Source organism: Bombus bifarius, unplaced genomic scaffold, assembly GCF_011952205.1.
Source record: "Bombus bifarius isolate JDL3187 unplaced genomic scaffold, Bbif_JDL3187 scf7180000007986, whole genome shotgun sequence".
NCBI lineage: Eukaryota > Metazoa > Arthropoda > Insecta > Hymenoptera > Apidae > Bombus > Bombus bifarius.
The window spans coordinates 510,074-537,270 of record NW_022884368.1 but is presented as its reverse complement, the minus strand read 5'-3'; the positions used below and the strand labels follow the sequence as shown (position 1 = coordinate 537,270).

At 36.5% G+C, this 27,197-nt stretch overlaps 6 protein-coding genes and 1 long non-coding RNA gene across 13 annotated transcripts; 4 read left to right on the top strand and 3 right to left on the bottom strand.

Annotated features, from left to right (window-relative positions):
- Positions 1-746: 746 nt before the first annotated feature.
- Positions 747-15,982, bottom strand: LOC117205051 (proteoglycan 4-like). 6 transcript variants are annotated; one of them, XM_033443105.1, is made up of 13 exons: positions 15,655-15,982; positions 9,152-9,193; positions 8,275-8,499; positions 7,637-7,725; positions 7,185-7,477; positions 4,686-4,724; positions 4,550-4,594; positions 3,633-4,472; positions 3,245-3,314; positions 2,766-2,981; positions 2,437-2,680; positions 1,769-1,991; positions 747-1,381 (listed from the first exon to the last, which is right to left on the bottom strand). In XM_033443105.1, exons 1-12 carry the CDS (start codon positions 15,727-15,729, stop codon positions 1,809-1,811), a joined length of 2,361 nt encoding a protein of 786 aa, XP_033298996.1. In that variant the 5' UTR covers positions 15,730-15,982; the 3' UTR covers positions 747-1,381; positions 1,769-1,808. The 6 variants fall into 6 exon arrangements, with proteins under 6 accessions (XP_033298996.1, XP_033298995.1, XP_033298997.1 ...); XM_033443104.1 differs by having other exon boundaries at positions 747-1,991; XM_033443106.1 differs by having other exon boundaries at positions 747-1,991; positions 9,152-9,190; positions 15,655-15,980.
- A 1,999-nt stretch (positions 15,983-17,981) lies between these two features.
- On the top strand, positions 17,982-19,536 carry LOC117205061 (ataxin-7-like protein 3). The gene is made up of 2 exons (XM_033443130.1): positions 17,982-18,452; positions 18,644-19,536. The coding sequence occupies exons 1-2, from the start codon at positions 18,236-18,238 to the stop codon at positions 19,414-19,416; spliced, it is 990 nt and encodes a 329-aa protein (XP_033299021.1). The 5' UTR covers positions 17,982-18,235; the 3' UTR covers positions 19,417-19,536.
- A 206-nt stretch (positions 19,537-19,742) lies between these two features.
- LOC117205063 (replication stress response regulator SDE2) lies at positions 19,743-20,859 on the top strand. The gene is made up of 2 exons (XM_033443136.1): positions 19,743-19,973; positions 20,072-20,859. Exons 1-2 carry the CDS (start codon positions 19,869-19,871, stop codon positions 20,627-20,629), a joined length of 663 nt encoding a protein of 220 aa, XP_033299027.1. The 5' UTR covers positions 19,743-19,868; the 3' UTR covers positions 20,630-20,859.
- A 298-nt stretch (positions 20,860-21,157) lies between these two features.
- Positions 21,158-22,148, bottom strand: LOC117205067. The gene is made up of 2 exons (XM_033443141.1): positions 21,585-22,148; positions 21,158-21,490 (listed from the first exon to the last, which is right to left on the bottom strand). Exons 1-2 carry the CDS (start codon positions 21,669-21,671, stop codon positions 21,215-21,217), a joined length of 363 nt encoding a protein of 120 aa, XP_033299032.1. The 5' UTR covers positions 21,672-22,148; the 3' UTR covers positions 21,158-21,214.
- Positions 22,149-22,351: 203 nt separating this feature from the next.
- LOC117205059 (CLIP domain-containing serine protease 2-like) lies at positions 22,352-24,384 on the top strand. 2 transcript variants are annotated; one of them, XM_033443127.1, is made up of 4 exons: positions 22,352-22,567; positions 22,814-23,049; positions 23,095-23,248; positions 23,333-24,384. In XM_033443127.1, exons 1-4 carry the CDS (start codon positions 22,510-22,512, stop codon positions 24,043-24,045), a joined length of 1,161 nt encoding a protein of 386 aa, XP_033299018.1. In that variant the 5' UTR covers positions 22,352-22,509; the 3' UTR covers positions 24,046-24,384. The 2 variants fall into 2 exon arrangements, with proteins under 2 accessions (XP_033299018.1, XP_033299017.1); XM_033443126.1 differs by having other exon boundaries at positions 22,814-23,248.
- A 248-nt stretch (positions 24,385-24,632) lies between these two features.
- On the bottom strand, positions 24,633-25,625 carry LOC117205070. The gene is made up of 2 exons (XR_004487181.1): positions 25,176-25,625; positions 24,633-24,843 (listed from the first exon to the last, which is right to left on the bottom strand). It is a non-coding gene; the product is annotated as an uncharacterized LOC117205070 (long non-coding RNA).
- Positions 24,825-27,076, top strand: LOC117205060 (serine protease easter-like). Its single transcript, XM_033443128.1, has 5 exons — positions 24,825-25,149; positions 25,622-25,797; positions 25,894-26,197; positions 26,270-26,541; positions 26,632-27,076. The coding sequence occupies exons 1-5, from the start codon at positions 25,095-25,097 to the stop codon at positions 26,977-26,979; spliced, it is 1,155 nt and encodes a 384-aa protein (XP_033299019.1). The 5' UTR covers positions 24,825-25,094; the 3' UTR covers positions 26,980-27,076.
- Positions 27,077-27,197: the final 121 nt, after the last annotated feature.

The following is a 27,197-nucleotide window of genomic DNA, read 5'->3' as shown; positions in this document are numbered from 1 at the left end:
TCACAATGTACCAGTAAAATTTATGTATGTATGTATGTGTTTTTTAACATAGATTTGCCCGGTCTTTGTACTAGAAACGATATTATGTAATATTAACGAAAGTCGAGATATACGCGATTGTTCTTCCTATGAAAGCGACCTTATAATTGTGGCATTTATTTTTTTAACATCGATTAAAAGAATAATAATATTGAAGATGAAGTTTAGGTAAAGATAAGGATAGGAAGGCACAAACTAGTATTATAAACGTTTGCATTTGGTATAGGACTTGGAGTTAGAAAAGAAAAGGTTCGGAGCTCTATTATAAAGTAACGCTGCAAGGGTGCGGACCAGGACTAGCATACTTGTACCTATACTTAAATATATTTCTATTATACATTTATCCACTGGTTCCCCTCTATTCTATTCCGAGATAAACTTCAACAGCTATAAAACGGTTTAACGAATCGTTTCGTTCTACCATGTTTTCATTTTCTCTATTTTACGCAATCAGGATTTACCGTAAAAATAACTTTGCGATGTTCATGTTCGACGTAGGATTTGAAATTACAAAAAAAAAATCGGTTTTGAAATTTCCACAGTCTTATAGATGTAGATGTACCTAGAAATGAAATTTCCACAGTCTTATAGATGTAGATGTACCTAGAAATGAAATTTCCACAGTCTTATAGATGTAGATGTACCTAGAAATGGACAGATGTGAATAAAGGGAAATGTGAAGGTGATAATAATATATCCTTCTCGAATACTCATTTGTTAATTTTTATTGTTATAGAGGTGTAATCGAAATAAATATTATGTGAATATACAGAGCGTGCTAGAAATACGAAAAGCACTGTGCGAATAAAGTGTAGGAACATCATGACAATTGATAGATATATATATGTTGTTCGCCACGTATTTCTGGTTTTCTTCGTAAAAAAACACGCTAAAAAGGCTACCATTCAAAACACTGCGGTAATATTTTGCATAATTATTTAATTATTTAATTTTGCATAGTTATTATAAAATTCTGTCGACTTTCCATTTCCAGCATAACCGATATGAAATTAATAATTTCTTACATACTGGTTTTCATTCGCAATTGTAGTATACATTATTTATACGTTACGTAAGACCTAGGAAAGCATTCTCTGATATCGATTAAGTGAAACGTTAGAATAAGCGTATACAGGAAGATAAATTACAGGAAATAAATACGACGATATTATACAATAGTCTCTATACTCTATATAATTGGAACATTCACTAAGCAATTTCTTCGCCTGGGAAATAAATAATCATTTCCTTTCTCCTTTTCTTTTTCGTTTCCTCGTTCCTTTGCTTTTCCTTTTTCTTTCTCGTATCTCTGCCGCTCTATTTGCATATCTGTATTTGTGATCTATACAATTAGATTTACGTGTAAGAATATAATATAAAATCGTTTGATGATGGACGTAATGTTAAATAAATATAGTAATGTAAAGTTCATTGAGAGGATCATTTTCATACGATATTTAACCATAAAGTCTTTGCTATAGACAAACCAACAAAAATCGATGTTCATTCTCGATTCGGTGGTTCTGTCTCGACAGCAATGAACCATACGTACGCATTAACAATAGATGCAGGTAGTTTGAAGCTGATAAAGGAGAAAAAAAGACTTAAAACGGTTTAAATTGAACGACGTTTGACGATACCCGAAATTGACTAATGTTCATCCTATTATTATACGCGATTTAATGAGATGCAATGGTAATACTCGGAACGCGACAATGATAGCATGTACCTAATGTTTGTAAGGAGGAGACGTAATTTCTGAGAAGTTTTTAAGCATCTTCTTCAGCCCATTCGAAACTCTCTTCTCCACCAGACGTTACTTCTTCGATGTTTGGCGATTCTTCGACGGCATTCCCGCCGGTTACAGGTTTGCTTTCCGCTCCTTCTGGTTCCTCGACGAAAGGATCTTGTGTCATCTCAAAACGTTCTTCTTCTTGCACATCATCTTCGACCTTCGTAGAAAATAGCAAAAATAAGATATAATATTAATATTATATGTAGTATCGAGGAAAAACCGTTGAAACAGGCAGAAAGTAGTAAAAGCGCTGACAGACCGGGAGGAAGGGATAATTTCGATAGGTCATAATCCCGTAGCCCTTTGGGACATTGGGAAATTAAAAAAGATGTACTTGACCATCTTGGATCAACAGCTGTAAAGCACGTGTACGTTGTAGTAATACCAAAAAGTCTGGTATAAAAAGAACATCTTAGTGGAGAGAGTGGTCAGTAGTCAGTAATCAGTAATCACTAATCAGTAGTCAGTAATCAGTAGTCAGTAGTTGTAGCTACGACTGAGTTGCCACTAGTTGCAGTTGCGAGGAAGCTGCGAGTAGTTGCGGGTTAATCGTTACTCGTGAGTTGTCGAGACGTTGTTAGTTATTGAAAATTGGTATTTACCCTCGTATCGTCATCTGTAACTGGATCACAGAGCCTTTCTTCCCTTTCTTGATCAGTGATATCGCTGGTTATCACATCGTCGTGAAAATGCTCGATGTCTTTCACTTCGTCTGGATCGTCGAACGTAACATTCGCTAACCTTATCTCTGTTTCCTCTTGGTCACGAGCCTTCTCGAGTTCTTCCTCTATGATCATTCGCTCCTGTTCCTTCAACAGAGCTGTTGTTCTAGCTTCTGCTATTTTCCTAATATACAAAATTATGCATCAATTACATCGTACGTGATTCACAATTTAAAAACACATATCTTCTTCTAATGCATAAATTATACCTTTCTTCCTCGAGTATTCTTTCTGTTTCCAATCGATTAGCCTCGATTTTCGCCTCCTCGGCTTTTCTTTCGGCTTCGGCTTTTTCTTGTTCGACAATTTCGTCAAGATGCGCCAAACGTTCCTGCGCTACCTGCAATGCTTCCCATGCTTTCATCTCATCCGCTTCGAGTTTTGCTATTTCTTCCTCGGCAGCCTGTTTCTTTTCTTCCTCAGTCCTATAACAAATCATGGAATGATCGCATGAAATATTTTCAGTGCTCGATTATAGCGTCATTATTAGATACCCGCGTTCCGCCAGCTCAATTACGATTTCAGTTCGACAGAGGTTGAAATTTTGGCTAGTATGTCGATTGCAAATCGATTAACAGGTTACCTGGCCGAGTTCAATGTTATGATGTTAATCGTTTCGCCAACAGTCTCGTTTCTTACATAATATCGTAACTACCGATACGTGCCAATTTTACTAAAAACTACGCACCTTGCCTCCTCAACAGCTTTAACAAGGTATTCCTCTATTCTTTTAACCGCCTCTTCCTTGTCGTGTTTCACTGAAATGAAAATCTTCTCATTAACTGGCCGATCAAAATTTTCCTTGCTTAAAAATCCTAATTTTAAATCGACCAACTTCTATTTGTGCAACGTCTCGCGCACAATACATTACGGTACGTTTTCAAAGACCGAACAAAGGAATTATATACGATACAAAACGAATATCATGCAACATAAAATAGATTTGGGAATAATTGTACACTATAATAATAATCATAATCATCTGGTTACATTTTATACTCGCCAGCTGACTCGGTATGTCTACCTACAATTTTTTTTATCAATTCTTAGGCAACTTCTTTTTCGGATCAACATACCAACTTTATTTGTCGCCTTCTTTTCGTCTGTTTCGTCCGACTCACTTACACCTTCTGTAGTTTGAGGTTCTGAACTTGCTTTCGGCGTAGATTCTTGATTGGTTTCTAGCTCGGATATCGGTTGCGGCCCTTGAACTGCTTCTGATTCTGACTCTTGCAAGGCTTCCGTAACCGCTTGTATAGATTCCGCTGGATTTTCCGAGTTTAATTCCGGTTCTAACGATTTCGCAGGTTCTCCAAGTGGCTCAGGTTCCTTCACAGATTCGGATTCTTTCACGGGCTCTTTTATAGCTTCTAATTCCGGTTCTGATTGCTTCACGGGTTCTGTTTTCTCCGCGAGTTGTACTTCTTTCGCAAGTTCCGCTTCCTTCACAGGTTCCGGCTCCTCCACAGACACCGTTTCCGTCACAGGCTCTGGTTCCTTCAAAGGCTCTGGTTCCTTGGCAGGTTCCAGTTCCTTCGTAGGTTCCGGATCCTTCGCAGGTTCGGGTTGCTTCGCAAGTTCCAGTTCTTTCGCAGGTTCAGGTTCCTTCGAAGGTTTCGCTTCTTTCACAGGTTTGACTTTTTTCGCGGATTTAGGTGCTTTTACAGGTTCAGGTTGTTTGCTGAGTTCGGATTCTTGCAAGGGTTCGGGTTGTTTCGCAATTTCTGATGCAAATTCAGCCTCTTTTATAGTTTCCGGTTTAGATTGAGTTTCGTTTACCGGTTCTGGCTCCTTTACAGATTGCAATGTCGAAGCTTTGGTTGCTTCGTCCTCTGTTCCCTTCGTTTCCGCTTTTCCTCGCTTAAATCCACGTTTCTTTTCTGGCTTTGATTCCGTTTCTTTATCTGTTTTAATTTCTACAAGACACATGGAACGATCACGATGTCATGTTTTTATGGAACATGAACACTTGGAATTTCAAGAAGAATCGTACCTTTCCTCAGCGTTGATTCATCCAAATCAGGTTGCAACGCTCGCGCTAAAATTTGTCAAACTACGTGAACAAGGACAACGAAATAACATGTACAGGTTGCATTTATCGACGAAAGTTAGTGAGAAATATTACTGACCCTTCCGTAATTCTCTTTCCGTCATCGGCACATCTGGCGCTATAGAATAATACGAAACGTAAATATTCAGTTAACGATCAAGATTCCTGCGAGGCTATATTTCTGTATCTGAAATAAACACGAGTGAAAACGCGGAGTAAAGCTGCGATTAAAACGTTAGCCAGGGCAATATTTGGGAAGTGTGTTACGATACAAAACGTATTTGTTAATTCACCATATCCTATCGACACGGATAGGATGCTTTACAAAGATAAAGCAAATTAATATTTACACATACGATGGTGTGCGACCAATGAATTAGAATATTAAAAATCTTTGAATTCGAGAATATCGGCGATGAAATTATTTCTGCGATTTATGATATTTCCTCTTACGACGAAATATTACGACGTAATACGATTTGCAGAAACGATGAATCGGATTGTTGTCCTCGTTTTATCTCGGTTTTGCGTTTGTCTCCGATTATACATACGTGGTAACGATGATCGTAATACGATGGTCAATGAATAAAAACACACGGTTTATACTTAACATGTTTCAACTTGAGTAGCATTTGCTTCTCCGATGGGAATTTCACGTTCGTTTGTGTTACAAATTACATTTTCATTAGGATTATATTTAGATAGCGCTCGTAGCACGAAATGAACTCGTGCGAGACTCTTTCGTCCCTTTTGATGCAAGATTGTACGATACTGTGATATCGCTCTTGTCGTTACAGTGTCGTTACTGTTACTATTAAAATTAATGTTTCTTTTCAACAACCGAAAACCACTCAACTTCACTTCAGAAACAAAATGTCAGCCGGCCTAATTATTAGAAATGTAGGTAAAGCACGTAAGGAATCTTACCTCGAAGCAATGCATTCACTGCTAAGCCACTTCTTCTAATTTCCCGATTTTTGTGCAAGGGGAACAATTCACGGTGCTGTTTTAATCATCGGTTATGCTTAATTTATTTGGACATTTTCTGGCAAGGTCGAACAGATTCAACGAGAAACGAAATAATGAACATCGTATTAACATCCAATATAATTACAGATTACTCGAATCGTGCGTAGAAATTTCTCAAAGAAAGGAAATTTTGCTCAAACAGTACGATACAAACGATTACTCGTAACTGCTATTACGAAATTACTATCATTCATAGAAATCGAATTAAGTCGACATAGACGTGTCTAACTTTTAATGAAATACTCGACTATCAGTCTCGGGTTTTTACCTCAGGCAGAAATACTTTCGGTAAAGATTTTCACACGCGATCGATCTTAGAATAAAGAACATGTTGCGCGAGTCATCTTTGTATAGAAGCGGGAACGTGCGTTCCCAAATTAAAAGGCGGTAGTTTCGTAGATTTAAAAAGTGGAACGATATTTAACGCGAGCGTAGTCACTCCTCTGCGGGTGTCTCGTTTTCTTTCACTTCCTCCTCCTTCTTTTTGTTTTTTGTTGGATCTTCGTATAGCTCTGGAACTCGATCCCTCCATCCTTTGCCTGAAACGTTGAAAAAAGCCGAACTGGTTCTTCTCTGCCATTTTTACCCGCGTGTACGTGTCCCAGTCATCCGATTCTGCCTGATACTGAAGTTTGTCTTCGTGCAAAATCTTGCTTTCTTTTCGGTTTCCAGTTTCAAGCCGCGTATCGTCGTGATTGCCGTTTATTCCGTTAATGTGCGCGGTGACGATGAAGATGAACAAAGTAAGAAAAGAAAAACGTACGGAACCGTTCGATGCAGCATAGACGAGGAAAAAAACAATGTTCTGTCTCACACCTTCGTCGCTACATACATGTTTCATTAGACACAATATACATATATATATATATATAATATAACAGAAATGTACAGCCACGAACAAAATACGAGGAAAAAAAAGATAAAGAGGAAACTACGTAACGAACGAGGAAAAATACGCTAAAATATAAGAATAACACAGCACAGCAAAAATTGTCAGATAGAGCGGATCAATGGCAATCCATCCAAAAAAGAGAAGAAAAAGTAGAAAACCGAGCGGGAGAGAAAAAACCAAAAAAAACGTACACACAACGGCGTCACATGGCCGCTTTTATTTTCCAAAATTTTCTTCAAGATATATGTGATAACAGAGCGCGAGCGAGATTAATGCCAAATGACATTCTAATTCTTTTTCTTCTTTATCCACATCGGATAGTAAGAAATCGCTTTGCATTTATAATTGCACGTTATATTTCGAGAGAGATGATTAGCGTCATTCGCGCATTAAACTTTCCCGCTATAACGTACTACTACGTATTCCTATTGTTTCTACATGTTTCGTGTTCGAATTCAGTAAATTATTGGTTGATTTGTACCGTCTGCTTCATATAGACGTCGATCGCAAAGGAAAGCTAGTGCACTCGAGAGTTTTTCTTTTCTCGAATCGTCATACGTGTCGTCTGTGTCCGATTGTCAGTTATGGTGTTCGTAACCGTCGTTGCATTAAGTATAAATAATCGTGGCGTCGCGTCTGTATATCGAAATTACTCACAGGCGTTAGCCGCCGCCTCGCGGTTCTTGCTGTAGTAACTCAGAAAATTGACATCGTTTTTGACGTCCGAAGGACGTAAATCAGCAACCTTGAAGTAGGGTTTCCTGACCGATTGTGGCTTGCCGGCGACATATTTAACGCAAGCCAGATTACCGAAGTTACCTCGATCGGGCACATCATACCAGGAAATCGGCTCTATCGTGTCTTTCTTCGCGTTGTGTTTCCCAGAGATTAGTCGACGGACGTAATCCCCGCTGCCCATACGTTCTGGTATTATCTCTTCCGCGAAGTCGCTAAAAATTAAACGGTTCGTATTATCGTGCCGTCAAATGATATATTTCGTCAAATGATATAATCGTTACGCGATTCGATCGTCTAACAAATGCTTGGAATCGTACTCTAGAATTGCTTTCATTTTCGTTCTAACCGCATAACAATCGCTGCTTAAATACCTTGCTACGGCTCGTGGAATGAAGACGTGAACTCGTCGAAGAAGAGAATCCACTCTCGCACGTATTTCCCTCGCCTCGTCGTCGAAGTACTGCGAAGAGACACACGTAAAATATACATCGAACGAAGGACCACTCTCTTACGAGAGGAATTATATATATATATATCTACTACGATTTGTTCGTTATTCGGTTAATCCAGTTGACCGACTCTATTGGATTAAATTCTATATTCTGGAATGAAGAGACGCGACAAAGATACGATACGAGAAGCTATGAATTTCAGGTGTTAAGCATGCTCCGAGCGTAGTCCTCCCAACACGAAATTCGTACAGGCTGTTCGAAGAATTAACAATGCTCGCAGAGTCAAGTGCGACTCGTCAAGTATCGATCATAGAAGTGTAAAAGCTCTACATTTCTCGAGATGTCCATTAAAAAGACGACGCGATTCCGCCGAACAAGGATGCCAGATGTTGCGTGTCGAAGACGAGTTGAAATCGTGAAGAGACACGACGACGACAATGATCGGTGTAATACGATCGATGACATGGATGATGACTGGATGACGCTCATGCTAATGGCCACGAATGATGACGCTGTTTTGCACTGAACAGATATCACGAGAAACGTGGCAGACTTACGATGTGATCCTTGGATCGAAGATACTTTTCCGTGTAGGATTCGGTCGACGGTCTTGTCAGGTTGCGTATCCTGTTGATCTCAGCTGCAAGGACGCTGGGACGTACGCGCGCATGAACTCTTATCGGTATCAGACTGCCGCCATGGTACACGGTATGGTACGGCAGGTGGATTACAGTCACGAGCCGTTTATGAGCCACGTATGGCATGCGAGGAATGCTTCTCAACTAGAGGCACGAACTCTGCTTTACTAATACGTCGACTAATTGTTACGTTCCCAGCGGCATCAGCGACAATTAGCTTCTCACAAGCGTACTCTTCTTAAGCTCGCACTAGCTCCATTTAAGCGTACGATCTTTCTCATTCTCGCCTTCTTTCTCTCTCCCTTTCTCCCTTTCTCTTTTCTGTTCCTCATTCGTTTCCATAAATTCGTTCGAGCGATTAGCAGCAGAGCGCAATAGGCAATCGATTAGATACATAATCACGATTACCGTGATCGCTACGTGCAACAATGTTCCAGCTGTTTCCATGATAACTAGAGATAGTAAAGCATTTACCTGTGTGCGATCGTGCTAATTGTAAGAAGAATCGATGAACGCGTGCACGTTTCTATATTTTCCTTGATTTACGGAAATGAATAGCGATAGATGATGAGTTTGGTTAATCGAAGAGGAGCCAGTTCGGCCAAATTCTAGCGATCGACGTGACGATCGAACGATGGTTTAATAGTGCGGATGAAATAAGCAGAAAAGCGTCGTTTAACAAAACAAGAAGAAATCGCACTTGCCGCATTTCGCATTTGCAATTCAACACTTTCCGTGAACATTTTCGCAAGCGAGCTAGTTTCTTGTCCATTAGCGTCAATTCCATGCTACTTACCTGAAGAATCGTGGAGATCGGTAAGGTAATCGGCCGGTCCTGCTGTTCCGTTTCGGTTGTATTTATAAAGATGAATGTTTTGTGTTTCATTTAATCGATTTTCGACGATATCGGGCGCAATCCAGCAGCGGCAGGGGACGAGGAGTCACGTAGGAAGCAGAATAAATAGAAAGAAGAAGAACAACAGCCAGTTAGTAACGTTTGCAGTATAGTATCCCTTTCGGCACTCTCTTTTATGTTTCTCTTTATTTATTCCTTTATTTCCTTGTTTACACACGTGCGTATTATCAAATAGTGATCATCGGTCGAATCGATCATGTATTCTCTCGATAGAAAGCGATACGTAACGGGAAGAAGGAAATGCAAGGAAAAGTGTACCTTTGACGGAAAAAAGTAATGCTACGACAGTTGTAATGAATTTTCGATCATTTGTAACAAGTAATTTGGCCGATTGTCGCGTTGTGTGTCTATTGAGATGGGTTTAGGTGTTAGTCACAGTTAGCAGTTTGATACACAAAAGTGAACGTTCGCATTATATTCGAATATAGTTGATATACTGACGAGTTATCTTTATAATTTTATTTTGATCGCAAAGATACTAATGCGTTCTCTTTCATTAATTCACACTATCATTGCACACGCTAGAAGAAACGAAATTATGCTTGCACGGATATAAAACTGTTGATTTGCTATGCGAAAGCAAAAAAAAAAAAAACACTCCCATACGTACAATCGATAAGTAGAAAGAATCGATAACTACGAAACAAATCCTACACGTTGGATCCATCGAACAAAGTCGATCAAATATTGCACGAAATAAGTAAAGCGGTACTTTTGAATTTATTATTTCAATCGAAACAAAGATTCACATAATCATCGTTACAATATTCAGTGTGTCGTTTAACTATTAATGCAATGTATTTAACGGTGTTTTATAATTATCGCGTCTACGGAATATCTAAGTACAGCTACAAAATTCGTTTTCACAGTAATATAATATAAGTAGTACGTGTTGCTTCAAATACCGTATAGCGGCGATATTTAGACGATGCAAATAAAAGAAAAAACCTGAACCCCGTCTTCCTATCGAATTATATACTTCGTCCGAATTGATTCGCTTCGATGAAGCTTCGAATAGATTCGAGTAAGTAATTAAAAACGTAAGTCGACGGTTCTTTCGTTTCACCAAAATCAATGTTCGTATCTATATAACTTAGGTGTTGAAGATGTAATTGAAATTCAATGTTAAATCATTCTTTGATCAAAATCGGTGAAACGAAAATATCGAAGGCCATCCGGTCGGGAATTTAGACGCGGTAGGAGAAATGGCGGTAAGTGGTACCGCCAGGTAAACGACCGGAAGTGTGGGACTCGTAAGAGGAATGATAGCTTCCAGGACCGCCACCACTCGATGTCCTAGATGACCTCTCGGTCGAATACGATCCGTACGGTCCGCTCTCCCTCTTGACGACGTTCTCTTCGGTGTAGCTAGTCCTCTGCGGACGGCGGCTGTACGAGTACGGATCCGTAGAGGAGGAGGAACTCGATGAGCTGGTGTTGGTGTAGGCATAGCTGTACTGCTCTTGAGCAGCCCTCACCCCGGTTTCCGGATAGTCACGGACCACATAATGCCGAGGCGTCTACAGATTCGGGTTACACAAGGTCAACAATGTGGAGAACAGGCATTTCCGGAGAACAGAACTTTTTCATTTTTTTACTAAAACATCTTGATCACATATCGCACTTTTCTCTCTATATACTGTGTTTATCGCGCGTCTCGTGAGTCGCGAAGCAACGCGATCGAACAGCAAAAATGGATCAAACGTTACGATTTTTTTTTTTTTTTTGGAGCGATCATGGAAGCTCCCAAGTTAAAAAATTACAAGCTTCGCGAGCGGATTCCATTGCATCTTAAATATTTGCAGTTTGATTTGTTGCGGGTAATTGATTTTTTAATTTTGATCGAATTTTGAATCAAACGTTTTGCGCAATCGTTCTGTCATTCTTGCGTTTTACCCGTTTGAAACTGAATTTTGGCTGGCTCTGTTCTCCGTTTTGGAATAACATGTACTGGAGAAAAGGACGTATCGCGTATCACGGTATAGTATTAATGGAATAAAAAATACAACCGGTACTTCGTCCGATTCATCTTGCCTCGTGTAGTTGAATCGTTATCATCGAAATATCGATTAAAACGCTTAAAACGAGACACGATCCATTAATCGTTGATCATTGCCAATGTTACTTTTAAGAATTCAGACGAAGCGGTGGGTGGACTTTTTGGAGATTGAGAACGTTAAGATTTGGGTTATATTGTTTGAATCTACGATATAACTACGTATGTTAAAATGCGGAAGAAAAAAGTAAAGGAATCGCTAAGATATTTTGTGATAATACATATATCGATCTATCTGTAGACACACAACGTGCGGGCCAATTATAAACGTAGAGCGGTACACGTATGCATTAATAATGTCTCCTTGCCGAGATATTCAGGACACTCTAGAGTGCAACGTTGAGCAACTGAATTAGCCTTTGCCAAGAAACACATGGATAACGTAATGTAATAGTGTCTACGTTATGTTCGTATTCTTCGCTCATATGCACGAGTGCATCTCGGTGTCTCGTTTCAACTTTAGCTTTCGACCTAAAACTTTTGGTCATATTCTCTGTCAACTTTGCTCACCTGCATCGATATTTAAGCTTAATAGGAAGTTTAATCTTCCAACTATCTGTAATACCGATATGAAATAAGTTCATGACCCAGACGTCGATAGTACTATAGCAGAAATGTATTCTTAATCAGTTTCCTCCTTCTTTTCACAAACAATATCACTGAGATACGATTATTATTGTATATTATAGAACAGGGTATTGTTCGACTCAAGGTCTTCGACTTAACGCGTTTAGATAAACATATCTTGAGTAGTAATGAATCCAGTAAACACGCTTTTCGAAATCGAAACACTTTATTTGTTCGATGTGCATACAAAGTAAACGAACAAGAAAACGAAAAGTAAAGCAACGGTAGTACATGTATAAAGCAGCAATCCATAATTTCCATAGTCGTTCATGGTTATGGAAAACAAGATGTTTGTCTGTGTATATGTATATTTGTATGGGCTAAAAAAGGAAATAACACGAAAGTATCAGGTTCGTGTAAAATTTGTACAAAAGGGAAAGATTTGAGCTATTACGAGTATATCGTCGATTGTAAAACTCTAATCTTCGTGAGAATGTCGCTCTAAGGAAATGCCAAGATAAAATTCAAAGAAAGAAGAGTAAAGACTGGTAAAAAAATTTCTAAACCGACCAAAATTAATCGTCCTAATATTCGTCACTGAATTAATTCCAAGTTCTACGAAGCAGCATATTAAAATATCTGTCAGTCGTGTCGAATTCTTAGATTATCTTTTTACAAAATGAAAAAAAATATCATTTGTTTCCAATCAAACGTCATTTACTCGCAACGGTGTTGTTAAAATCGGTACCAAGAAGGCGTTTGGAGTGCCATCAGTATCTTAGTACGACCACTAGCGGGAGGAACGATGTGTCTTTTAGTAGCTGGTTGTCTAGAAAGCACTCCTTTCTCGAAAACGTGACCCTTAGTTGCCAGTTCAGTCGCGGCGTCCAGGCTGACCTTTGACACTGCGCCACCATCCACCAACTGTCGAGTATGGTCTTCTCTCGCGGGATTTTTACCACGCACGACACCCTCCTTGTCCTTCAGGGTAACGTATTGATAAAATTCTTTTTTTGGATCTTGTTTCTTGCGTCCCCAAACGGTGAATGGTTCTGGTACCAGGGATGGTCGTGGAACAAACGGCACTTTTTCCCACGGAAAGTAGTCCTGCTTCTGTAAATTTCATCAGGTTCGAGATGCGTTTAACTTCTGCCCCATTCAATTGCTTCCTTTTCTTATTCGACATCGTTTTCCCTTTCGTCGTCGAGCGTCGATCAAAAACTTTGTTCCTTTCGATATCTTCACTTCCACACCATTCTTCCGTATTATCTCTATGCTATGTGTATCGATCGTTGATATTATACTAGTAAAAGTCATGACATTCCCGTCTGAAAATCGTGCGTGTGTCATGACAGTTACTCTGGAGTATAAAGAGAGTATAAATATTATCTTCTTTCTCTTCCCCGCGATGATTCTTGACGCGATATTATTTTCTGCCACAGTATATGTTTCTTATCCTTGTGTAAAAATAGATCAAAGCATCGTGAATGGTATACAAGGAACGCAACATCTCGCGCCCCCATATTCGCCTCCGCACATTCCGAATCGTTGATGTCGATCGAGATTTTTTACGGCACAACCCCTCCTTATATCATCTCTACAAATACATTCATTCGTGTTGCAGGATTTTCTTTCACTTTAAATATTTTCGTGCGATCGCTTGTGCAACTTTCCATAAAAATTATTTTTATTCTCTCTCTCTCTCTCTCTTAGTCATCACGAAAGTGTCACAAAAGACACGGTCTGTCTAATTACCCCTCTTCCTACATGCGGAGGAATCGTTATTTTAAGATCTAAGTACAACGCAAGAAGAAGAGGATTCTCTTTTTCTCTGTCCATTTCGTTGGGCTGGAACGACGTTCGATAAAAATAGATATCAAGTTATATTACCGATTCTAATTGCGAGCAGTTTGAGCAATAGTCACGAAACAATGAGAAACATGAACTGCTGCGACACAAAATCTGGGAAGCAAGTATGGTCACTAGAAATCATGTATGAATTTCCGTGACGAATTTTAACTTTTGTGGTGGGAGTCAACGTCGTTGGTTCGTCGGGAGTCTAAATTAGGGCAGAGTAACGCAACACCGATGCTCACAAATCCCCTCTACTGAAACGGAGAAAGACGGAAAATGTTTTAATAACATCTTCAACCATCGAAAGATGTTTCCTCGTTGGCGTGTTGTTTCGTCAACCTCTTTGTCATTGAAATCGTTCGAGATGCTCGAGTTAGAGGCCTCGGTGAAGATCTCTCGAACATAATTAGAATTACCGAGGAGTTAAGTATTTAGGTCAGCTTTTAACGGTACCATTGATGGATGCATGATCAACAATGGAACAGCCCAATAATCTAAACTGTCGAAGAAGTCACTACGACTATAACACGTTGTTACAACAACATTTCACTAATATTTCTCGATAAATGATTCCTTCTGTTACTGATTCTGCCCAAACTTGTAACTCAGTTACATTTGTACAATTCGTTCATTTGCATTTTTATATATACTCTGTTCAGTTGATTTTTGTCGTATGATAGATTTGTCAGCCCATATACGTTTTCGTGTTCACGGATCCAAAATTTGCCGGGTCGTGCGGCATCTAAGTTTAACGCGACGAAGTCCCGGAAAATGGCTGCACCGCTATGAATAGGCTTTTCTCTAATTTCCCTACTCGCAAATCACTTCGATTATATCAGTTTTCAATTTTTTTATTTCAGAATAAAAATAACCGTTGTAATGAAATAATCGTCAGTCTCGAGTAAAAGTTTACAACAACTTTTGCGAATTTTATTATTTGTCTCCTCTGTAGATAAATCTTATTTCGGATCGAAAATATCTCTCATCATTTAATATTTGAAGAATTGACACAAACAGGCACATGAAACAATAAGTACAATTGATACATAGCCGATGAAACCCTGGTTACTATAGGGCGTAACATATACATACAAAACAGATTCAAAACGGGCACAACGAGGGTGTCTTGAAAACAAATCATTCAACAAGTAATTTTTTTCCGTCCGTTTAAGTCGACGGGTAACTCGTGTCAGAGCTTATTTGGTGCAGGTAAAATTAATTCCGTAAACTGGAAGTTATTACCGTGCAGTTATACGTTTAACTCTTTTTAACTGATATACTTGTCAAGTTTGCATATTAATTCAAGTGTGTAGGTTCTGCTAACAGTAATCGTGTAATTGACTCGTATTAAATATTTATTTGATTTCTAGGAGACACCGAGTGCATGTTTCGAGGTTCAAAAAACTGTTAAACAATAACAGTAATAACAATGACAAAAGTGGTAACAACGAATAACAATATTTATCGGAATACAGTGTGGAAGTAGAGACTTCGAAATGCATCGAACTCGATCCGCCGACAGCAATAACGATTCGTTTAGATCGTATTTGTATCGTGGTTGATATCGTGCCTGTCGTTGATCGATTTCGCAAACGAACGGGTAATCAAGGAGTGTCGATCTTTCGATCGTTAAAGAGCCAATGTTTCGCAATTTTATCGATTTTGCAAATATAATATGTTAGCAATGGTGAAACTGTCGCGCATACAAATATCTTCGAAAATTTGACAGAAATTTTCCCAGAAACAAAACGTTGACTCCGGATCGAAAAAAAGTCCGAACAAGGGTGGTTCGGTTAAAGTGTTTCCGAGTTACACTCGACGCTCTTATTCGACGTTAGTGCCATCCAGCAAAACATTATTAAGACATACTTCATCCCGCTCTTTCAACAACCCCATATATACTGACCGTGATGCTGTAGGACGAAACGAGAGGCCGTGAGTAGGGTCGTCGGGTTGTATAGAAGTCGCTCTCGTACACCATTTTTCCTTTCAGTTCGTTTTTCTTTTCGGTTAAAAATTCGCTCGTTCGTCGGTGCTACGTGTACCTTTCGTTGAACTCTTGTCGACAAACGAATTGCTGCACGTACGGTTGCTATCTGTCGTAATCTGTTAACGTGCGCACCAGAGTGAAAGATCCACCACTGCAGCCACGATGAAGGTACGTACGATTCTATCCGTTCGCCGAGACTCTTCTTCAGCTTCTACTATGATCGTTCCACCCCACTTCGATCCATCTTTCTCTTTCTTTCGGTACACGCACGAGAGGGAGCGAATTTTACGTATACGTATACGTACGTCGCCTCCTCTCGCGGTCACCACTTTGATTGCGTCATTTTCGGCACACGGCCTAATGCATCGAAAAAAATAGAATTGTGTTAAGGTTGCAGCTGACAACCCTCTTTTAATGTTCTTTTCCATGATTCCTTCTTTTCTTCTCTCTCTCTCTCTCTCTCTCTCATCCCCCTCTTCGTGTTACCTTTGACAGATTTCTGATTTATTGACATTTAAACCTGCTAAAAATTTCAATGTCAATAAATTAAATAATACGCTTTAATGAAAAGTGGAATGTCAATCTTTTTTAGCAAACGAATAGACTCTCGTTTATCTGCGTAAATCTACGCACTTCTTTCCTTTATCTGTCTTTGAATGACTCGCAATATGAATTACATAAAAATTACTTTGAATTTTATGTTTATTTACTTAACAATACGTCGTATCTGCGATTATGCGTTATATTATGTCAGATATTATTGGCAATTAGCCAATGTTTTGCGCTAGGTTCTGCAGTTGGATCAAATCCTAATCCTTTATTACAAAGAGCAACTTGTCTCTGTTTGTAATCTGTTTGGGTGGAATCTACGCTTTTGAATAAAGATTCGAAAATACCCTCGTCTACGAAGTTCTCTAAAAATATAGCTAGTTCTTTCATTGGGTAGGTTTAGTGAAATGGGAAGCTAACATTTTTTATTATGTCACAGAATCATCACTCTGAATAGTGTCGTGAAAATTTTGGTTGGAGATCGTCGTTTATTAAAAATTTATTGCCAGAAGAAAGTTTACACAAAAGGTGTAACTAGTAATCGTTTTACTTATTGATACTACCTGTATTGATAAGTAAAAGCGTGCATACCCCCTCATCTACATCCCGAAAAAAATCTAATCTTATCGAACCAAAACCTAATAAAATTAATGAGAAATGAGTTTGGATTAGATCCGGGTTACCTTAACAAAATCTCGGTTATTCACACTCTCTTAAATGCAGTTCGCAAATAGCGTCCAGAATATTACATACTTTTGTGTAAACTTGTGTAAAAACCCCAACTAAGATCTTTACGACGCTACTCAAGATGAAGACTGACAATATATTAAAAATTACTGAAATTGGAGGTGATTTGTGAATATTTACTAAAGAAGTGAAGAAAAACAAAGAAAAATCCTGTATACCTGTTTTAGAAAGAAATGGTAATGGCGGAAATAGTTATTTTTATAATCTGCCAAGTAGACGGCTGTACGGCGTATCTTATAGAAATAGGACGAAATCTGTTCGCGTCATCGGAATTCACAATAACCAAACGCAAGCTATTAAAAATACATTTATTCTCCTAAATAATAGTTGACATACATATGTATATTACTATGAAAATTTTTAACATTTTTACTTATACATATACCTAATTATTATGCTATTATTACAACAGATTATTGAACATATAAATTTGCAACAAAATACTATTCCTATTGACTAAGGATAGAACCTTATTTCTATTATTACAACTATTGAATTACACATTATCATATACATACGTATACGTATATTTCTCTTTTCCTATATCGTCCTCTAATATTCTTAAATAAAAAGTAATTAGAAAATATACAAATTATTAATTTTATTATTAGGATAAATGAATAAGAAACTAAATATACATATAATGCTCTTGAAATAAGAAACAAGAGACTATTTTACCTCGAAGTTCATCCACGTTTACGATTAGATAGTGAGTCGATAATATTGAGTACAATAAAAAAGTAACAAATGAGTTGTAGCATTACCACAAATTGTTTTCTCAACCTTAATATCACTAATTATAATTACATACGTACATTTTTAACAAAAATCTAGAGTGAAGTTTTGATCGAACCATCCGTCGATAATACAGATAAGGAATAACTCCATAGGCTTTCGTTTCGCATTTATAGACTACTATACTATATATATATATATATATACTTATATGTCATGTCAGTCACAATTCAGGTATTGCACTAAGTTTTTATAAACCGCTTACTTGTCAAGAAATAATTTTTTCGTTGAAAAAATGCGCACATTAATAACAATAAATCAAGTATTATATTTAACGAAGCGTTTCAATTCGATTAGCGCATCTTAAGCGAAAGTAAGAAATACATACACATGTTACGAAGCGGAGTTGTTACCATAGCACTGTAAACAGAACGAGATTGTATTGTATGATTACTCGACACTTAAAATGTCCGTGACTGAAGAGAGAATTCAAGAATTAAACAGACGATTTCTGGAATTTATGAGTAAAAGCGAGAATGTGGAAGGTGCGACTAAAGAAATTTTTGACGACCTCCTAGATGAGGTTTTAATGGGATTTGTTTTCGATGTACATCGAACTACAAAAACTGGTAGTTCTGATGTAGAAGAAGGCATACCTGATGATGAATCTTATGCTATTGTAGGTGAGCAAATGGTAAAGAAATATTATTAAGGATATCAATAACTAGACTTCAGTAATCAGGTTATGTTTATTTACTACCAAAATGTTTATATTTGACAAATACTTTTAAGTACATTAAAGTATGTTAAAGCAGCTATTTTTAGAATGATTATTGTTTTTATATAATTTATCTAATTGTAAAATGTCTTAAAGATTCTCCAGGATTGGATGTTTTTGGACAACATCCTGTCAAGAAATCCCAAGAATGCAATTGCCCAAATTGTGATAGAGGAGTCGCAGCTTGTCGTTTTGCAACTCATTTAGAGAAATGTATGGGCATGGGACGAAATAGTTCAAGAATTGCATCAAGACGCATAGCAAATAATTCGAAAGATCTCAGTAACTTCAGTGGTGTTATAAGCGATGATGACGATGATGTTGATTGGAGCTTAAATAATGATAAGCGTAAACGCAGGAAAGATCGCAATGGTATAAAAAGAACAAAACAACAAAAAAGTAATCAAAGGAATGGGGAAACTGTAAGTGAACATATTCATAGCAGTAATGAGAATTCTCCATCAAATTACGAAAATATGTCTTTGGAAGATAAAAGGATTTTATTAACACAAATCTGTGGAGTAATATCAGAGCATACAAAAAAGTTATGTACAAGATCTATGCGGTGTCCACAACATACAGAAGATCAAAGGAAAGAAATGAGGGCAAATTTGGAATCTGGAAACAATATACAACCTAGTCAAGATAATCTTCATGTAGATGTAGACACCTATGAAGAAGGAGATGGACAAAATTTAAGAGAAGCATTAGCACGTTGGGATCGTGAGGGATCAAGTCACTCGAGTCCAGCGGATTCTACATCTACCACATCTACATCTTCAATAAGTAGAAAACGAGAAACAAAATCAAAAGGAAAAGGCAAAGGTTCCAAACGCGATCGCGGTTCGCCCATTTCACAAGGAGATTAAAATTAGTTTGTTTAATTCATTTTTTAATTTTATGAATTTTCTAACAAGGAAAGTTATGTAACAATAATGTTCCTATGCATTGTATAAAGCTTTAAGAATATATTATCCATCATAAAAATATCTATTAATTCTATCCAATGTTTGGTCGATTTTCAAGAACTTGTAATTTAAATACGTACATACAATAATGATTGCTATAATTTGTAACCAATACATACACATATAATATAATGCTTCAATTTTGTTAAATGTTTCGTTATTTTGATACCAGGAGGCGCTACGTTTGAAATATCTGGAACGTTAGTTATATTACCTATATTACTACTTACTAATTCATGGTTATAGGTACCGACGTACGCTATTTTTCATAAAAAATTACTCAGTTGACGCAAAGCTACTGTAAGTGTTTTAGTAGAACAGTAAGCAATTTTAAGTTGCGTTACAAAATAAATATGTTAAATATTCAGTTAAGTACCGCTTCTGGAATAAAACAGATTCTTACTACTGATACTCCTTTGAAGATTTATGAACTACAAGAACAAATCGAAGGATTAGCAGTATGTATACGTGTAGTATAATTAACTGTCCTAACCTTAAAATAATTTGTTTAACGTCGAAAAGGAATTTTAATAATGATTACTAAAACTTATTGCAGGAAAACTTTTACTTCATATACAATGGGAGACTCGTGGATGAAAATGTCACTTGCTATGATGGTTATATTTCTATTATACCGCGATTGTTTGGCGGTAAAGGGGGATTTGGTTCCATGCTACGAGCAATTGGAGCGCAAATCGAAAAAACTACAAATCGTGAAGCTTGTAGAGATTTAAGTGGACGCAGACTTCGTGATATCAACGAAGAAAAAAGACTAAAAGCTTGGATCGAGAAACAAGGAAAACGAGAAGAAGAAGCAGCAGAACGTAAAAAGAAAAAATTAGAAAGACTTTGCACTGAACCTAGACACGAATTTAAAGATCAAACTTACGAACGCGAAAGATCGGTTCTTACAGAAAGAGTTGGAGATGCAGTTGAAGAAGGTTTCAAAGTTGCTACTTCTGGAATAAAAAGAAAATGTGACACAGAACTAAAACCAAATAAAAAGAAAATTTTACTAGATCTTGATATTGATTCAGATGAATTAGATAGTTCTGATGAAGATGACGAAGGTAATAAAAATTCTGAAGCAAAAGATAATAAAAATAATAAATAATAACATAAGCAAGAAAACTAAATATGGCTGAAGAGCTTATAAATTAAAATATACTTTTAGTACTATAATTTATTAATAAGCGATTTAAATTATTTATATAGAACTTCTCATGTATGCTAAAATTATTTGATATTTTTGTTCGATATGATAAAGTAATGTAATTCTTATAGCGTTAGATTATAGGACCCGTTCAGAGACTACATTGATAAACTCTGTATACATCAGAAAAATACTCATGATATTACAAATATTGCTCTTTAAATTGATATTAGAATTTACCATCATATACTGTCATATTCTTCCGATAAGTGAACTTATGGAAATAAGACAATTGTTTCTTGTAAATTGAATTATCATGTACTTATATACGTAATTGATCATCTATTTAGGTAATGAAATTAACAAATTGTGGAGTTGATCAATTTGGTTGCTGAAAGGCTTATTTATTGACTGGAATATAGGAATAAAATTAATTCGTATACACATATTTTAAATGTTATATTGTACAAATATAAGCTTAATGTTTAAAATGTATAGAGATAGGGTAACTTTACTGACGTTTTTTTAAAACTCCTTTACTATAGATTAAAATATCCTCCATGCAACTAATTCGTTAGTCAGTTTTACTCCTATTGCAAATAAAGCTACTGATGTAATAAGCGACTTTAGAAAGTCATTTACAGGTACTTTATTGTATTTGCAATGTTGTAGCCATTTATAAAGATCTTTTATGTATCTTGATCCAATTAAATATAGATAATTATTTTCAGTATATTTGTCTTTAATTTGCTTATCTATTGTATGCATCAGAGCACCCAGGCAAACGTAATAATAAGATTTGCACCTTTTGTTCGAAATATGCTGAAAATATGTAATTATTATCGATTTATTCCATTTAGCTGTTTAAAATATATTTAAAAGATAAGAAACTAGATGTTTTGTACATAAATCTCACATTTTTCCGAACTTTCTCTTTCTTAATGGACGCTGTATCCGTTAACGTAGGCAATGATAATGTACAAATATTATGTTTCACAGCCATTTTCAATCTTTTTCGTTCCAAAATTTTATATATTTAATTACATCGTTATATAAGATTCAAAATTTTGTGTACAAACGAAACTAAAGAACATCGGAGCCGATATTCTTCTGTTCAATACAAGATTCCTCGTATTAAAGAAGAATAAGAAATAAAAGATACATTTCAGACGCTTAATCTTTGGTATATGTATCGTTTTTCGCTCCTATTTATAGTACTGCATAAGGAAAAATATACTGTTGTAATAATATCTGTAAGGCGATTGCACATAAAATACATATATATATATACACACAACATAAGTGCACTTATATGTGTATAACGATTTACACATTGTTACTAAAATACATCCATTTTATATCTATAAATGTACATAATATACAAATTTATAAACCGCTTAGAATTAAACACAAACGTGTTCCTCTCTACTTCTCTCTCTGTCCCTCTAAAGCCATACTTGACTAATTTTTTCATGATTTATTTATGTCTTTCCGATTAAGCATAAATAATTTGTATTTGAAAATTTAAATTAAACTGATAATTGAAATCGCAAAAGACATTTTTAATCATTTGAAGCCTGAGAAAGTTATTGCTTTGTAAAGAAATAAAAAGAAGGAAGAATAATTATACTCGATAGATATTAAAATAGTGGGAGAAGCAGTTGACCATGGTTGTAGACAAATCATTTACTGTATAGTTGGCATCCTCAACTCGAACGCGAAGGATGTCATTTTCTGAATCGCGCGTGAAGTACATATGAAAGCCGCAATAATTTAGAAACTATACGTGAAATCTAATACTTTGGTTTTTCTCAACAACTGTTATCATTTTATGCGTTAAAATGATTAAGTTATTTGCTTTCGGCATCTTGCAAGCTATGATGCTTGTTGCAGTCGCTCGTAAGTTATTAATTGTCTTTTTAAATAATTTTGTAACACATTAGTCATACATTTAATTGATTAGAATTAGTTTTTTTTATTACAAAGCTTTTATTTCTTCTATACGCTCTAAAGACGGTTTTTATAATGTAAAATTTAAAAATCAATAATGATAAATTGAACAATAGTCAAAGAATAGTAATCATTACAGAGTAACTGTTAATAATTATTTTCTTCTCATACATTGAAGACAGCTTTCTTTTTTAGAATTTCAAGGACAATCGAATTGTGCGTCACTTTATGGTGTATCCGGTCAGTGCATTGGATTGCGTCAATGTCCACAAATACTGAATATTCTTCAAACACGACCCCTTCCACCACAAACAATAGATATATTAAGACAAATACAGTGCGGTTTCGATAGTCCCAACAACCCCCGAGTATGTTGCCCTATACAAACTCGTACTGAAGATAACAGCAGAATAAATTCGAATTCTGGGCAACAGAATACCAACAATGAAAATACCAACAATGAAAATACCAACAATCAAAATACCAACAATCAAAATCTACAATACGATATTTTTAACAATCCTTTGCTTCCTACTGAATGCGGCAAAGATTTAACTCAAAGGATCGTCGGTGGAGAACGCGCAGGACTCGACGAATATCCATGGATGACACTCTTGGAATACCTTACATGTAAGAAGTTAAAAACAGACAGGATGCTCTAAAAGTAGTTAACGCAAACATGGGAAATAATTAACATAAAATTATATTTTTCAGTAAATGGAGTATATACAGCTTGTGGTGGAGTCCTTATAAGTCAGCGTTATGTTCTAACGGCAGCTCATTGTGTCAAAGGCAAAGATATACCAAGCACATGGCGACTGCAAAGTGTCCGTTTAGGCGAATATAATACTGATACCAATCCTGATTGCATTAAGGACGATGAAAACAGCGAAATTTGCGCGGACGAAACCGTGTCGGTTGAAATCGAAGAACAAATTGCTCATGAGAATTACCGGCCACGATCAAGAGATCAGAAATATGATATCGCTCTGCTAAGATTGTCCCGTGATGTTACGTTTACCAATTACATAAAACCTATTTGTCTGCCACCAAATGCTTCTCTCGGACAAAGGCTATCTGTTGCCGGCTGGGGAAAGACAGAGAACGGCTCATCGTCGAACATAAAACTAAAACTTACGTTGCCTATAGTTGACGAAGTACAATGCCAGATGACTTATGGAAACGTAGGAGTGGCGTTGGGTTACGGGCAGATTTGTGCCGGTGGACAAAAGGGTAAAGATTCGTGTAGAGGAGATTCTGGTGGATCTTTAATGGCTGTAGAACGAGATCGGAATGGTAGCGCTAGATGGGCAGCTGTTGGTGTTGTCTCCTTTGGACCATCACCTTGCGGTATGCCTGGATGGCCTGGCGTTTATACTAGAGTAATTGATTTTGTACCCTGGATACTCAGCAAAATGAGACCTTGATATCTATATTGAAATTATTCGTCCAGTCTCTATCTAATCTTTATACGTGTAAAATTGTAAATGCATACGCGCAACGATGAAAGGAAGGTGAATTAAAAGATATATAACATATATCATTTGTTAAATAATATGAAAGAAAATATAACGTTCTTCATTTTATGAAAGAAAATTATTTTTGTTCTCTAGTGATAGGGTTACGTTACATCAGTAGTATAACTAATAACTATCGGTTTCAGAGGTTATCGATTCTGTAGCACATACGAACTATCACGCAAGATATACGTGTACAATTATTTTTATATTTTTCCTTAATAAATGGAGTGCATGTTATTTTCAAAATAATATGCGGAAATTATCAAAGGAATGATTCGTCTACTACGAAATCTCCTGTATGACGTAAAACGTTCGATGTTAGAATTGGAAATCCCTGAATCGTTTTAATAAGCCAACCCACAGAGTCAGAATGATGAAATTTATTCTCAGAAATACATTTTATATATATATATGTGTGTGTGTGTGTGTGTGTGTGTGTGTGTGTGTGTGACTTATTCCAACATCAGCAAATATATAACGCAGAAGAAAATATATTTTTATTTCGATGCTTTACTTGATTATGAAATTATCAGTAGGTCAATAAAGCAAATAAATATCTGTCGATACAATGTAACGTTCTTATTAGTGGAGAACATTTTCCTTATAACCCCTTCCCTCTAGATATTTTTTCCAATCGAAAGGCTCATCGGACTCAGCAGATGGCAGCAGTTAGTACGCCGAAGACTCTTCGCGCGAGTCCATTCTCTGCAAAAGTAATAAAAGTAAACAGATTTTGAAACTGGTTTGTCCGCTTGCTGGTTTGAAAGATCTCAAGTACGACTTTATTATTTTTCTAAATATCGTTGTTTCTTGCTTTCAATCGGAAGGAGCGGAACAAGTAAAGGAATCGAGAAAGAATTTGTAACCGAATATTATCCGAGTTAAAAAAATACAAATCTTCAAACTTGTTTCAAGAAAAAGAAAAAGATAGCTTTGACGATAGTTTCGAAATCGACATGATTAATCATTTACTTTTAGTCGGAATTTTGGTTTTATGCGGAGTCAGTGCGCGTGAGTGGGATTTCCTAAATACTTACTCGCAATATAGCAACAATCCTCATACAATTACTAATTATTGTCAAGCATATTAACAATCATGTTACAGATTTATCTTCATACAAAACCTCTTATTCTTTTACATTTTTGTTCAATGAAAATTAATATATTAAGTGGTTATTGCGAAAAAAGAAATAATTTATATAGGCATTACTGCTGAAAAGTAAAAATTTTGTTCGATTGATATACGTATAACAAGCTTCTACTAACATATCACGCGCGTAATATCTCACTTGCACTTTATTTGTGATTGTGATCAGTACCGTATACAGCAACTGGAGAGAGATAAACTTATGAAACGTTACTCTGAATACTAACGACACACGACGTTTCTTCTTTCGTAGTATTAGTAACATTACTTATACTTTGAAACTAATTTGATAATCCGAGCAATCCACTTCTGTAAACAATGGATTTTTTTTTATAGAAGATATATGTACCACGCCACAGAATAAAATTGGTGTTTGCATCAATATACACAGTTGTCAACCAATTATACAGATTCTTAAACAACAAAAACCATTGACAAAGGATACTCATAATTATTTGATCAGTTTACAATGCGGATTTGAGAATAAAGATCCCAAAGTGTGTTGCGAACAGGTAAACATTTTATGTAACCATTATGATCTGCTCTGATGATTATGTGCTCTTCTGATATAAAATGAAACGCGTTACGACAAAATATTACAATTTTAGCGTTCGTTAGTAACTGAATCCACAACCACAACGACAACCACAACAGAAAATCCGTTGTTTACTCCCGATCCCCCAGACGTCACGAATCATCCGAATTTACCATTACTGGATCATAATTTGTGCGGCCCAGTATCGCAAGAAAAGATTTTTGGTGGCAATAAAACACGCATATTTGATTTTCCATGGATGGTATTGCTCGCCTACAATACTGGGAAACAAATCCCAGAATTCAAATGCGGAGGATCGTTAATCAATAAACGATACGTACTCACCGCTGCTCATTGTATTACAACGCTACCGAATGGTAAGTCAATCGTAAAATGTGTTACTGATGTATTCATTTGGTTCAATATTTTATTCAGAATCAATATCTTAGATTTTACATTAATTGGAGTACGACTAGGAGAGCATAATTTAAATACCGAGCGCGACTGTGACAAAGACGAAGACGGTATCGAAATCGTTTGCGCTGAAAGATATCAAGATATCGGTATAGAAAGTACCCACTTTCACCCACGATATACAAGAGCGAGATTACAAAATGACATTGGTTTGCTGCGACTGGATCAGGACGCTGATTTTAGACCACAAAATGTGCGGCCTATTTGTATGCCAATCGGATCAGCTGCAACTTTGACCAGAAAAAAAGTAAATGCGATAGTAAAACACGAGCATCTTTCCATGTCACTTTTCTTTTTTCTAATCGTAGATACTGATGATTCTTACGTTTTGCGATAGGTAATAGTAACGGGTTGGGGCGCAACTGAACGTGGACCACAGAGTCCGGACTTGCTGCAGGTTCAGTTACAACTAATGTCCACAAATAAATGTGCAGAACTGTATGAAAGACAGGCGCAAATTTGGTACAAGCAAATGTGCGCGGGCGGTAAAAGCGGTATGGATTCTTGTTCGGGAGATAGCGGTGGGCCACTTCAGGCTCCAGGAAATTATAGCCATAATTTAAAATTCATTCAATATGGAGTTGTCAGTTTTGGACCTCGCATGTGTGGTACGACAGGAATACCTGGAGTTTATACAAAGATTGTGTATTACCTAGATTGGATTTTAGATACTATCAGGGCATAAAATATGCACACATAATATTGAAACTGTTGTTAATATTTTTAAAATTAAGAATTTATAGACTTTAAACATCGAATAAAAATTAATCTGGTATTGTTAATTTCAAAGCGCTTTATTTATAAATTCTTTTTCTGCTATAAATATTATATTAAAATTATACATAAGTCTAATTATTTGTATCGTATAGTTCGTACCGTTTCAATCTGTTTCCTAATAACATT